This window comes from Chaetodon auriga, chromosome 7 (genome assembly GCF_051107435.1).
Source record: "Chaetodon auriga isolate fChaAug3 chromosome 7, fChaAug3.hap1, whole genome shotgun sequence".
Lineage (NCBI taxonomy): Eukaryota > Metazoa > Chordata > Actinopteri > Chaetodontiformes > Chaetodontidae > Chaetodon > Chaetodon auriga.
The window spans coordinates 995,219-1,010,000 of NC_135080.1; the positions used below are offsets into that span (position 1 = coordinate 995,219).

At 48.0% G+C, this 14,782-nt stretch overlaps 1 protein-coding gene and 1 non-coding gene across 4 annotated transcripts in view; both read left to right on the forward strand.

Annotated features, from left to right (window-relative positions):
• The first annotated feature begins 949 nt into the window (after positions 1-949).
• The window catches only part of plekhg2 (pleckstrin homology domain containing, family G (with RhoGef domain) member 2), a 64,904-nt gene continuing 51,071 nt past the window's right edge, over positions 950-14,782 (forward strand). For all 3 annotated transcript variants that reach the window (XM_076735762.1, XM_076735763.1, XM_076735764.1), the window contains exons 1-2: positions 950-1,239; positions 10,237-10,314. In XM_076735762.1, the coding sequence (XP_076591877.1) occupies positions 10,266-10,314 (49 nt within the window). In that variant the 5' untranslated portion in view covers positions 950-1,239; positions 10,237-10,265. The remainder of the gene's footprint in view (positions 1,240-10,236; positions 10,315-14,782) is intronic.
• On the forward strand, positions 4,690-4,781 carry trnar-ucu (transfer RNA arginine (anticodon UCU)). Its single transcript is given in 2 exon segments — positions 4,690-4,726; positions 4,746-4,781. It is a non-coding gene; the product is annotated as a tRNA-Arg (tRNA).

A 14,782-nucleotide genomic window follows, 5' to 3' on the forward strand; every position in this document is an offset into this window, starting at 1 on the left:
CAGATCACGTTCAGGCTCATCAGCTGTTAAAGGTGAATGATGTCATTTCAGAGGAGCAGCTGGAGGAAGAAGACGTGAAGACAGGAAGACGTGAAGACATTTTGAGTGTCTCATGATGACACACCAGCCTGCACACGCATGTGTGTTTGTACATGTTCGTGTTTACATACAGATTTTTTTTTTTTTTTAACGTTTTCTCGAACATGATTGTTATTATTATGGTTTATGTTTTTTTTTTTTTTTTACGTGACTCTGCCTTCACTCCACCTGTTTGGCTGCAGCAGCTTCACCTGGTTTACAGAAACACGAATGACGGCGAGCAGGTCACACCTGCAGACCTCCATCACCTCCATCACCTCCATCAGCACCTTCAGCTCCGTCCTTCAGTCCTGAAACGAAGCGTTTAAGGAGCCGCTGACGGACGACGAGAAACCCAAAGAATCCGTTTCAGAGACTTTAACTTCAGGTGGAGGCTTGACAGACTTCACCTCCACCTCCCTGCTACCTGTCACTGTCTCTCTCTCCCTCCTGTCTCTCTCACCCCCCCCTCTCTCTGGTGGTTTTGGACCCCCCCTCTATTCTCTCTCTTCCCCCTCTTCTCTCTCTCTCTCTCTTTCTTTCTCTCTCTGTTTTTTTTGTCCCCCCCACACACTCTCTCTCTCTTCCCCCCTCTTCTCTCTCTCTCTCTCTCTCTTTCTCTCTCTCTCTCTGGTGGTTTTGGACCTCCCTCGCTCCCTCCCTCTCTCCCTCCCTCCTCCCTCCCGCAGCAGCAGACGTGCCGTCTCTCCGCCTGAAGCTCATCTCCAAACCACCGGATCGCATCTTCCTCCGGTGGACTGACTTTCTAAACTCTCCTCAGCGTCCCGTTAAACTTGGACTCTTCGGTTCTGAGCTGCTCTTCATCCGGATGCAGAGATTACATGAAGGTCTGAGCGTACAGATGGTGGATGGATTCTCTTTCTTTGGCTTTTGGTGCGTAAAACTTGTCCAAGTCGGTCAGTGGACGAACCGGAGGACCGAAGTTTTTGGAAATACTCTGCGGCTCTGTGTGTGTGTGCGCGCGCGCCAGTGTGTGTGAGAGAGAGGAAAGTTGCTGAAAGCTCGGAGTGTTTGATCCGATGCGTCCGGAGCGGCCGGTACAGCAGCAGAACACCGGAGTCAGACACAGAGGGATCCGCGGGGTCTGCAGGGGCCACCGGCTGCTGGACGTTCATGTCTCCGCTCCGAACAGGCACCGAGGTACGTCCACGTCTCTCACTTCACCGACAGACGAGGCTTCACTGGCGTCTTTGTGCTCATTCTGAGTGCGCGAAGACAAACACACAGATATGAAATATGAATAGAAAATGAACGAAGAAGAAAATGGATCCTCACGTCGACTCTTTTCACAATAAAAGCACCAAACTGGTCCTTTTAAATCCTCTTCAGTTTTCATCTTCATCATGTTTGGTAAAGATTTTTTTTTGAGACATGTAGCTGTATGCGCGTGCACGCTTCCTGTCCAGGTCTATTGAGCCGTGTGATTGTGCGCGTGTACGTGACGTGTTGTACTCGTATAAATGAGTGTGTGTGTGTGTGTGTTTTCCATGTTTGAGCTGCTTCCTCTCGGTCTCACGCATCATCATCAGACATGCATCATATTCACTGTAGACTCTTCTGATCGTGTTCATAAGGTCATTAACTGATGATGACCTCTGACCTCTGACCTCTCCTGAGCTGAGAGCCTGAGCTGTCAGAGCTCGGGGTGTTTGTTTGCTGATCCCAGTCCTGCTCCACAGAGGATGAACCTCATTGATCAGTGAACCTGTGACCCCCCCCCTTTAGAAACACTCTAAGCAAACATGTTGTGGAGGCTGTGGTGGGCATTGCAGCCAGTAGGGGGCGCCACTTTTCTCATAAATCATTTCAAACTGTGGGAGATAACATGAGTCCGAGCCCCCTCGTCCTCCCCGTCTCAGCTTTCAGACGTCTTTTAAAAACAAACTGACCACAAAGAAAAATGTGGACCGTCAGCGAGACAAAGAGACAGACGTAAGGAAGCGATTAGGACACAGTCAGATCTGCAATAACCCGTTTTGATTAAATTAGTTAATTTGAAAACAAAAACATCTTTTTTGTCTTGTCAGCATGTTCAGACTCAAACCAGCAGTGAATGCTAACTGCTAGCAGCTAACAGCTCAGTGTTTGTGATCTTCATCCTCTGACCTCCATTAAAACACATCACTGCTGCCCCTTCATCTGCATGAACACACACACTGCAGTTTACTCAGTCTCTCTCTCTCTCACACACACACACACACACACACACACACACACACACACACAGAGTCACTACAGCACCAAATGTGGATTCATTCGCTGCTGAAAATAGTCCAACAAAAGCTCTTTTTCCCTCTGTTTGTCTTATAAAAACTGTAGCGAGCAGCTGTTTGAGGACATTAATGAACCTTTTAAACATGAAACAGAATATTTGTGATGAGTTTTTAATCAGTTAGATTCATTAACATTGTTGTTAACAATAAAAAAAAAGAAAGAACAAGACCAGATACATACTTTACTCAAAGCCTTTTATTCTGAAAGATCAGGCAGGAAATCAGAAGTCATGTTCTTCTTCTGACTGACGAGACCAAACTGTGTTTTTGGCTTCATTTAAAGTTACTCGACAAGTCAAACGTCCGGCCGTTGAGGGACTGTTTCCGTTTACACGGCCAGCAGGATGTCAGTGAAGGCACCATCTGTGCAGACGGACTCGCTCGAACACATCTGTGTTTTATAGACGATGCTGAGACAAAGCTGACGATGAGCAGATGATGGAGTATTAAAGCTGCGGTGGTGTGTTCAGGTCCTCCCTAAACATGGGACATTTCTGTTTTAACTAACAGGAGATTCCTTCAGCGTCCACACAAAGCTCAGAGCTGACAGTGAACTGCTTCACGCACACACACACTGAGGGAAAATCTTCTCTCATTGGCTGGTACCCAGACATGCACTGACTAATCACACACCACCTAACTGAGGTGTGTGTGTGTGTGTGTGTGTGTGTGTGTGTGTGTGTGTGTGTGTGTGTGAAGGCTGAATCATTGGGGATTGCATCTCTGCATGTCAGCCAATACAACTCTTCGATTACTGCTAAGAAAAACACTAGTGGAATTATAATTGTGTGTATGAGTGTGTGCGTGCGTGTGTGTGTATGTGTGTGTGTATGTGTGTGCGCGTGCATGTGTGTGTGTGCATGTGTGTTGGCAGTCCTTCTGAACATCGATCTTACTAATAAAACAGTCAAGAACAAACACACATGTTAGTGTCTAAACTGGGTCAAACTGACTTCTTATTGATGCATTATGAGTGTGTGTGTGTGTGTGTGTGTGTGTGTGTGTGTGTGTGTGTGCGCGTGTGTGTGTGTGTGCTAGTGTTGTGGGGACACATGTGTCCACAGTACTTGTCTTCCTTATGGGGACAGCTCCTGAGCAACGAAGCACACTGAGCTGAGGCTTGTAGTTTATCACAGGTGAGAAGACTCAGAGGTGAAATACAGGATGTCTGTTAGTGGGAACAAAACATGAGCTTGAAAACAAACCAGTGGTTTTAATGGGTTTAATGGAAGATCAGAGAATCTTTGGATTGTTGAGCTGTAACTCACTCCAAAGATAGTTTGAGATGAAGATTAACTACAAAAGAACTCAGAGGAGTGGACTGAAAGAAGAGGAGGAAGGGATGAAGGAAGGAGGGGTGAAAGAAGGAGGATGAAGGAAGGAGGGGTGAAGGAAGGAGCATGAAGGAAGGAGGGGTGCAGGAAGGAGCATGAAGGAAGGAGGATGAAGGAAGGAGGATGAAGGAAGGAGGGGTGAAGGAAGGAGGGGTGAAAGAAGGAGGATGAAGGAAGGAGGATGAAGGAAGGAGGGGTGAAGGAAGGAGGGGTGAAAGAAGGAGGATGAAGGAAGGAGGATGAAGGAAGGAGCATGAAGGAAGGATGGGTGAAGGAAGGAGCATGAAGGAAGGAGGATGAAGGAAGGAGGGGTGAAGGAAGGAGGGGTGAAGGAAGGAGGGGTGAAAGAAGGAGGATGAAGGAAGGAGGGGTGAAGGAAGGAGCATGAAGGAAGGAGGGGTGCAGGAAGGAGCATGAAGGAAGGAGGATGAAGGAAGGAGGATGAAGGAAGGAGGGGTGAAGGAAGGAGGGGTGAAAGAAGGAGGATGAAGGAAGGAGGATGAAGGAAGGAGGGGTGAAGGAAGGAGGGGTGAAAGAAGGAGGATGAAGGAAGGAGGGGTGAAAGAAGGAGGATGAAGGAAGGAGGATGAAGGAAGGAGGGGTGAAGGAAGGAGGATGAAGGAAGGAGGATGAAGGAAGGAGCATGAAGGAAGGATGGGTGAAGGAAGGAGCATGAAGGAAGGAGGATGAAGGAAGGAGGGGTGAAGGAAGGAGGGGTGAAGGAAGGAGGATGAAGGAAGGAGGATGAAGGAGGACTCAGAGAAAGTTTGTCAGAATAATAAACATGAAGCAGGATTTTTAAGAGGCTGAAGCCTCCTCCTCCTCCGCCTCCTCCGTCATCCCTCCTTCTCCTTCACACCTCCTCTCCTCTCTCTCTCCGTCAGTCCAAACAATCCTCTTTATATGTTTTCTGTTCTTATTTGTGCCTCTTTTCACTTCCTGTAACCTCCTTTCGTCTGTCACTCCACCCTCCTCCCATCAGAGGCTCTGTGGCGCAATGGATAGCGCGTTGGACTTCTAGTAAACTCCATGAGGAGAGATTCAAAGGTTGTGGGTTCGAGTCCCACCAGAGTCGACCTTTAGAGAAAGAGAACAGTTAAAGCCAGAATGGCATAGCGTCCATCAGGCTACTGCTAACTGAACGTCCGCACGTCAGGCTAATGCTAACACTGAACATGCATCTGTCATGCTAATGCTAACACTGAGCAGCTTTTCTAAACACAAGGAGCCATTGATTTCACAGGCCGACCAAATCAAACGCACCCCAACCATCTAAAGTATTTGGAGGCAGTTTTGATATTGAGCATAATTATGGGATGTGGGAGGATCGTTTCCTCGGCGACCAGTGTTTGTCGTTTATAATAATTAGTCTGACAATTTAGGATACTCTGAGGTCGGACAGAGGCTCTACTGTGACGTACAGCAGTGTGTGTGTGTGTGTGTGTGTGTGTGTGTGTGGTTCAGGCGACAGATGTATACCGCAGTGTTTCCGACCTCAGAGCAACACAGTAAACAACATAAACAACACACACCCACACACATATGGATACATACGGTAAATATGCATGTAGATTATACACACACACACACACACACACACACACACACACACACACAGAGCAGAATTCGGATGCACTTCAAATATAGGAAGTTTGTTCAGTTTATTTCCTCGTGTGCTTTAATGACCAGGAAAAATCAGGAAAAATGAGGTTCAGTTTGTGACCCACAGCTGATGTGGTGTGATGGAGAGGACGTTCTAGAACAGCGCTGCAGGAGTGATTTAAAGGTTGTGGGTTCAAGTCCCACCAGAGTTCGACTTCATAGACATCAGCAGAGACCAAAGCGTTCAGTTCCTGCTGTGCAGGACGGTCGAGCCAGACAGGAAGTGAGACAGGAACGGTGGAGAGAATCCGGTCATTTTCAAAATAAAACGCCGTGCAGACTTCTGATTGTACATGATGATAAACACAATTAAAACAGACAAAACAGAAAGGTTTAACTCCGAAGGCTCGTCGTTCTCAGAGTGAACAGTTTTCAAAATTCAACCGGCAGCCTTTGAAGAGTCGAGTCGTTTGTGTCTGCTGCCCCCAGTGGTCGAGGCGTGTGTCTGCAGCTGGACTTGAGCGACCTGAAGGATCAAAACGTTTCTTTACTGTAAAGCTCATTGTTCTCACAGGCCGAGCGTCACCTGGAAGCTCTCAGTCAGTGGATCTGCTCACGAGCTCGGACTGACGAAGCTGTCGTGTTCGTGGTTTAAACCAGGTGTGTGCGGTCAGAGGTACAGTAGGCTCAGGTGTGTGTGTGTGTGTGTGTGTGTGTGTGTGAGTGTTTGGCACCTCCTGCTGTCTCTCTGTACATTCCCATCATGATTCACTGCCCCCCCATGCTCCACCGTCTCTTTATCGTTCCAGGCTTCCCATAAAAGCTTGTTGTCGTTTCTTTCCACTAATTTAAGGCTCACACACTCACACACACACACACACACACACACACACACACATTTTTCTGTAACAGCAGAGTACTTTGCTGTGTGTACTATTAGTCACAAAAATCATAAATACATAGAGGGAATTTCCAAAGGCACGCGTGCGCACACACACACACACACACACACACACACACACACACACACACACACACACACACACAGTCTCATCTTCGTGGTTCAGATGTCGGCTCGCAGGACTCGACTTCCCATAAAACAGGACAATAGACAGAAGAATCAGAACAGTCAAAGGTTTGGTGTGTGACCGGAGGACTCGTCATGAAGCGTGTTTCACGTTCGTGTTCCCCTCAGGATGAACAGCGACACCTCTGATGACTTCATCCAGCGCCACCATCAGGTCAAAATGGCCTCAGCTGCACTTTGAGTTTAGTGCTAACGAGCTAATGTTAGCATGCTAGCATTAAGCCCGAGTGGAATAAAGTCGAGCACAAACTGCGTCCAGATTTAGCCGCGTGCTAACAGACAGAGGTCAGAGGTCACAGTCTCTCTGACTCACTCTTCATGTTTCCCTCAGGAGAAGTTTCACAACACGGTTTGCACATCATTCTTCTTCTTCTGTTGCGTAAGCCTGGCTGTTGTCTGCTGCCTTCGTCCTCTGGATTTTAAACACAAGGCGAAGCTTCACTTTGATGAAGAGAAGCGTCATGAAGAACATCATCTGCAGCCTCTGACTCATCAGGTATCAGCTGATGGTCATACAGATGTTGCTCCATCCGACCGCAGACAGTAAACCAAAATTTTTCAGCATTTTTCGGTTAATTTGTTGCATCTTTCACCCTGGAGAACAACAACTTTTGGTCCTCAATAAAAGCTCTTCGTGTTTTCTTAGTTTGATCGATCTGAACAACCTTAAATGACACATTTAGAGTGTGTGTTGTCGTGCTTCCTATGCAGAAAATCACTTCCTGCCCTCCATCTGCAGTTAGCGCCACAACAAAAGAGCAGTGTGACGTCATCTGCAAACAACCTGTTAGCTTTAGCGGCTAGCTGTGTGCACATAATGCTTTAAGGTTGTTGTCAGTGTGCAGATGAACGTTCAGCTGTTCAGCTCTGACCACACACACCCACACACACACACACAGGCTTATTTCACTGTGTGTGTGTGTGTGTGTGTGTGTGTGTGTGTGTGTGTGTGTGTGTGTGGAGCTGCTTGACGCTATGAGCACAATAGAAACAGCAGGACAACAGAGTGGAGCTTTTGTGTGTGTTTGAGAGAAAGAGAAACACAGTGTGCACGCATGCACACACACACACACACACACACACACACACACACACAGTGAGACCACACAGTGTGACCATGGGAACGTGTCTCTGTCCGTCTCGGTAGAACGTCTCTGACATCATTTGGTGACTGTAAACAGAGGTTCAGGTCATGTAACGTCTGATTCTGTCGCTTCATCCACAAATTATTCCTTTAACAGATCAGACGTGTTGTTTATTAACAACAACAACAACAACGATGATGATGATGATGATGATGATAGTACTGATAATAATAGACAGACAGACTGACAGAGGGTTACACTGTGTTTGTTTAGCTGGATTACTCTGTGTGTGTGTGTGTGTGTGTGTGTGTGCGTGCGCGCGTGTGTGTGTGTGTGTGGTTTTAGGAATAAGTGACAGTTCAGTACTGATTGATTGATGATTGTCTTTGTGTTTTCAGTCAAACCTTCTGCCTCCTCTTCACACACACACACACACACACACACACACGCACACACACACACACACACACACTGTGCACAGCGTGTCTCGGCTGTGTGTTAGCTGTGATGTTTCTGGACCCTCTGAGGCCTTCAGGTTCATTAAAGGACGAGTGTGACTAATAACTCTAATTATTTCTTCAGATCGGCTCGTCAGAGTTTCTAATTACTGTCATCAATCTTTATTTTCTCTGTTTCACTTGGTGCTGACTCACCAGGTGTGTGCGTGAACTCACACTCTGAACAAGTCTGTGAGAGCTTCAGATGTTCTGGACCAGCGTTTGGTCTGCAGCTCGTTTCCCCAAAGACGCTCAGCTCTGGGACTCAAACTCACAACCTTTGAAGTCAAACACGCCGTCCACTGTGCCACAGAGAACACAACTGAAGCTGGTTCCTCTGTGGAGCTCCGAGAACTGAAGCTGGTTCCTCTGTGGAGCTCCGAGAACTGAAGTTGGTTCCTCTGTGGAGCTCCGAAAACTGAAGCTGGTTCCTCTGTGGAGCTCCGAGAACTGAAGCTGGTTCCTCTGTGGAGCTCCGAAAACTGAAGCTGTCGGGTCAACAGGCTCGAGTGGAGAAGCTGAAACTTTGTTTGACACCTCGTTTAATTTAATGAAGCTGATTCCTTCAATAAAGCACACACACACACACACACACACACACACACACACACACACACTCTGAACCTTCTGCTGGGATGTAAGTGAGAGTTTTGGTCCGCTGCCATCATCTGTCACTGAGGTGTGTGTGTGTGTGTGTGTGTGTGTGTGTGTGTGTGTGTGTGTGTGTGTGTGTGTGTGTGTGCGTGAGTGTAACCTCACTGTAACCTCAGAGTTGGTTAACCACATCGTTGGACCTGATCCACCGCTCTCTCTCTGTGTTCTCTGAGGGTCTCTCTCTCTCTCTCTCTCTCTCTCTTTGTTTTTTCTATAATTCAGACTTGTACTTTCACCTTGTCGTTAACGCTGTCTGACACTCGTCCATCCCCCCCCCCGAAGTGAGAGAGGCGGCGTCTGATTGGTGGATTTCCTGTGGATGTCAGTTTGAGCTTCATGCTGGTCTGCTCGTCACAGTCGTGAGTTCAACCCACACTTAAAGTGGGAGTCGAACCCACAACCTATCAATTACGCCGCTTTGGTCCTAGAAGTCGAACGTGCTCTCGTCGCGCCGCAGATCCTCTCACGCCTCCAGAGTCCGAGCAGCCGCCGTGTTCTTCATGTCGAAACAGAGGTCTGTGTGCGTCTGAGTCCTCGGCACTGCAGCTGCAGCGTCGGTTCACGTGTCTGAACCCAATCAGCTGAGCTTCACCGCGTGTTCAGTGAGGACCGCAGATCCAGGTGGACTCTGCACAATCAGACGGAACGTTCCAGGTTCCTGTGTCGTAGGATACCTGAGCTCTGTCGATCAGCACAGCTCAGTTCAGATCTTCAGATTTGATCAGATCGATCTGTGGACGACATCGTTATTTTCTTTAGGTCGAGTTAAAACAAGTTGTAAATGTTCAGGTGTTTCCTCACACAGCGCAGGGGTTTCAACCTGCAACCTGCAGACCTGCTCTGCGTCTGGCTTGTGTTACTGACACCCCCCACCCCCCCCCACCCGACCCCCCCCACCTGACCCACATCTCTGCAGACAGCTGCAGAACCTCGCTTTATGGACAATGGACTAACTGGGTCAGTCTGTGTTACTGTATCAATGAGTTTGTCCTCCAGGACACACACACACACACACACACACACACACACACACACATGTACACACACACACACACACACACACACATACACACACACACACACACACAGACACACAGACACACACACACACACAGACACACGTACACACACACACACACACACACACGTACACACACACACACACACACACACACACACACACACACACACGTACACACACATACACACACACACACGCACACACATACACACACACACACACACACACACACACACACACACACACACGTACACACACACACACAGACACAGACACACACAGACACAGACACACACACACACACACACACACACACACACATTCTTGTGTCCCTGCCAAACATTACACATGTCCTCATTCTTTTCTTTGGACCTCCTCTTCTTCTCTGCTCTCGAACAAAGACGTGTGTGAAGGTTTCTCCTCTTCGTCTCTTTGTGCCACTGCTGAGCTTTTATGACTCCAAAGAAGAAGAAGAAGAAGAGGAAGAGGAAGAGGAAGAGGAAAAGGAGCGCAGACACAGAAAGGCATGCTGGGAGGTGTGGAATTAAAGCTAACCAATGGTTTCTCATCATTTCTTTCTCCAGGTTTCTACTTCCTGTGACATCATCGCACCATGCCTGAGGGGTCACGGCGTGGCAGCCAGAGATCGCCTAGCAACACAGGTAAGGGGCGGGGTTTGTGGTGTTAAAAGACAACTGGGATGTCTCTTGATAGACGTCTGTTCGTACCTTCATCAGTCAATGTTTAGTCCATCGATACTCATGTTTAGCCTCCATGTTTTTATTTGTTTATTATATTTATCGTTTCAAACTCTGTAAAATCTCTTTTTTAATTAAAAAATTGAATTACCCTCTGAAGCAGCAGCGTGTCACGTTTCCTCACTGTCATTGGCTGAAGGAAGCGTCAGTCATCAGAACAATCAGCTGCAATTGGCTCAATCTCTACTTCCTGCAGACGTGACATGGGTGATCCTAATTGGTCAAGTGAGGTGTCAAAAAAATCTAAGACTGCAGCGGCCATTTTGAACCTACATCTACCTGTACGTGCTCAGCGGAGGTGAGCGCGTCCGTGATTTGAGACGATGTTCCACCTTTGTGTGGATGATCGTCGTGTGCTGAATGAATGTTTCACTGGTCTGGATCGGGTGGGCCGCTGTCAGCGAACCACTCGTGTTGTGAGTGTTGGATTACGATGAGACTTCTCTGGTGAGTCGCCTCCATTTTGTAATTGTTTGTTTGTTATTAGCGTTGTTTGTTCCTGCTGTTGCGATCACATCTGGAAAAGGTTTGCATCCGTGGAAAGACGAGAGCCTGACGTGAGGACAAACTGAGCGCAGCACCGTCGGCCTGCTGCTTTTATTGTGAAGGACTTTGGTTGAAACCCTTCAGATCCAAACCTGCTGCAGAGGACGCTGAGCGAGTTCCTCAGGTCAGCTCGTTTCAGCTAGTCTGAACAAATATGCTAAACGAACAGGTAGAGTCACCTGAACGCCGAGCGGCTCCGCACATCGAACTTTTAGGTGAACCCATCAGAGGCAGGTCAAAGGCCGTGGGTTCGATCATTGTGGGCTTCACACTGAGGATCTGCAGGCTCCTTCTCAACTGCTTCACACACATTTCATCCCCAAACAGACCTGACTGAGCCGCTCTCGGTGTGAGCTGGTGCTGCCGTCAGCGCTCGATCCGCTTCGGCCTGAAAGTCACTTCAGCCGAAATCATTTCAGAGTCTCAGCTCAGCTTTCTCTGAGCTGTGACTTCCTGTCACCAAACCAGAGAGGCCCAGCAGGACGGACGCACACACACACACGCACGCACGCACACACACACGCACGCACGCACGCACACACACACACACACACACACACACACACACACACACACACAGGCTCAGTAATGATGTGTAATTACACACAGCCACCATGCTGTTATATTGGCTTCCATAGTTAGCATTCACACACACAAATATACACAATCTGTGCAGAGAACACTTTGCATTCATGCAACACTGGCATGTAGAGACACACACACACACACACACACACACACACACACACACACACACACACACACCAATATACTCTGTGTGCAGGAAGTTGTATGGTTTGTGGTGATAAAGTGCAGCACTAAACAATGTTTCTGTCGTGACACACACACACACACACACACACACACACACACACACACACACACAATAAAATGCCACAGCAGATCTCTTGATTATAACCATAGAAAAGAACGAAGCAGAAAATAGAGAGAACGCCCAAGATAAGGCTGCAGAAAAAGATGAAGGATAGAATAGAAACAGAGGAAGAGGAAGAGGAGGAGAAGAGGGAGGAGGAGGAGGAGGAGGAGGAGGTTTCACATCTGATGAGGAGAAAAGGAGGACTGTAGCAGGACAGAGGAGAAGGAGAAAAGAGTGAAAAAGGAGGAGGAGGAGGAGAAGACAACTATTTTTAGCTCCAGATGTGTTCTTGTCTGTGATTGGCTGGTTTCCGAAGCCTTTTCCTGTTGTTATTACCATGATAGCAAACAGCCAGACCTTCATCAGGTTGATGAAGAGACCAGCAGACAGTTTAAAAACACCGACTTCTGTTTCCTCTTCGACACGAAGACGTCAAAGTGAGAGCTGAAATCAGCAGATTGTTTAAGGGAGTTCACTTAAAGCTGGAGGGACGAGTGTAAACACGAGGAAGCCGGCTGAAATCGTGTGTGTGTGTGTGTGTGTGTGTGTGTCTGTGTGTGTGTGTGTGTGTGTGTGCGCGTGCGTGTTTGGCACAGTGCTGTGAAGGCTCAAAGGTCAAATGTCTTATAAACGATGATGTGAGACTCACTTCCTGTCTCTGTCTCAGTCAACATGTCACATTATCTGTGCTGTACACACACACGCACGCACGCACACGCACACGCACACACGCACACACACACACACACACACTTATTTTTCTTCTTAAATGGATGAAACGATGTTAGAGAGAGTTGATTGGTTTACTTGAATGCTTTGCTGACTGTTGGACGAGTTCCCATGAGATGTGGCTCAGACGTTCTCGTTCTCCTCTTGATGAACTCTTAGAACTCTGAAGATCCTCTGACCACTCATGTAGCGCCATCGTCAGGTCAACGTGTCCAACGCCACATACATGCAGAGCTAACGACATTCCCATCAGCCTCTGCAGGACTTTGCTGCTAATTAGCTAATGTTAGCCTGCTAGCATGATACTCAGACATGGTAAACAGTAAACCTGCTAATTATCAGCATGTTAGCGTCATCACTTTGAGAATGTTAGCATTTAGCTTAATGCAGCGCTGGGTCTAAGCACAGCTTCGCAGAGCTGCTAGAAGGTAACGTGAGTATTGAAAATATTTAGCTAACAGCCAAGCTGTCAGTGCCCGGCTGCCCTGGGCCCCCAGAACTCCAGGGGCCCCCAAAGCTCCAGGGTCACTGCAGCACTTTGGTTTATGATGCAGCTGCTTTCTTTTGTACACTTTTGGCTGAGACGTGGCTGCGGTCCCCGGTCTGACAGATGACAGTCGCTGTGGAACGTCCTGAGCGTCAGATCTTCAGAGTCCGAGCAGCCAAAGCGAAGCAGACCTGCAGAATCACGGCGTTTGTTTTGAGCTTAAACTCCTTCAGTCTGTCGCTCACCTCAGAAACCAAAGCCTCCGTTCCTCCGCTCGTCAAACTCTTCCTGTGTTTGTTTCTGATGCGGTCAGCCGATCGAAATCAAGCTCCTCTTCATCTTCCTCGCCGCTTGTTCTGGCTCGTCGAGGTTTCTGAATGTGTTTTCCTGCAGGCTGCAGGGTGGCCGGCGGATATTTATTGTCCTGTATCGCAAACAGCTGAAAATCGGAGAGAATCGGCGTTAAACGCTGCAGCGTGAGTTTAATTTACTTCGGCTGCTCTCAGACAGATTTCAGCTGCTGTGAAGCTGAACTGGAATCAAACCCGTCAGGTTGTCTCTCCACTTAACGAGCCCTTAAATCAAACCGTTTGAAACATCAGATCAGAGCGCGTCTGCTCCAGGTGATAAACTCGTGTTCACCTGCAGACGTTTGCTCCACGTGTGGCAGCTCGGTGATTTACTGGTTCGTGCTGAAGCTCCAGCACGTTGCATCACCGTCGAACACATAATGACAGCGAGGCGCTGCTCTCTCATTACTGTAATCACACACTGGAATCCACTCCACCGTGTAGTTTCACAGCATGTCGTTAAAGGGGAATTCCACCTTAAAGATGCATTCACAGCTCACGTACTTCAGGGAAAATTGTGTTCTTTAGGAACCAGATTTAGCAGGTTTGGTGCTTTAAAACGAGACTTTGAAGTTTTGTCTCATTAAAACTTTTGGTCTTTACACTTTGTGTTGAATAGATAAAAAGATTAATATTGATGGATTGAGATAAAGTCATGAAATCGAATTGTAGAAGTTTTACTCAAGACAGAGAAACATGTCAGCGTGATGACTGCGGCCTTTAAAGGCTTGAACAGCACCATTATAGAAATATACTGTGAGAGTGTGAAGTGTTATATGAGCCTCAGTCTCTCTGTTTGTGGTAGTTTTAAATGACTTTATTACATATTCCTCCTGATCAGGGACGGTGGAGACGAATCCAAGACCCAAACGACCAACTGAACCTTTAAAATCCACCAAAGAACAGTTTCATTTAGCGCTCGTCATCATTCGATCAGTGTCCTGGTGCGAGCGTCCACAGCTGGACGTCAGCGTGGATTGTTTTTAGGGTGGATGTCAGAGTCGCAGTCCCTCTGAATCTTATGTAACAGAGTTCCTCCTGATGTGGAGTTAAAGGTTCACGTTCCTGTCAGACTTTACGACACTCAAACATGAAGATGAGCGGCCGGCGTCGCGTTTGAAGACCATCCACGTGTTCAAGGACAGTGGAAGAACATCCAGTCTCAGAGACCGGGGGACAGACGGGGGACAGACGGGGGAGTGACGGGGGACTGACGGGGGACTGACGGAGGACAGATGGGGGACTGACGGGGGACTGACGGGGGACAGATGGGGGACTGACGGGGGACTGACGGAGGACAGATGGGGGACTGACGGGGGAGTGACGGGGGAGTGACGGAGGACTGACGGAGGACTGACAGGGGACAGACGGGGGACTGACGGG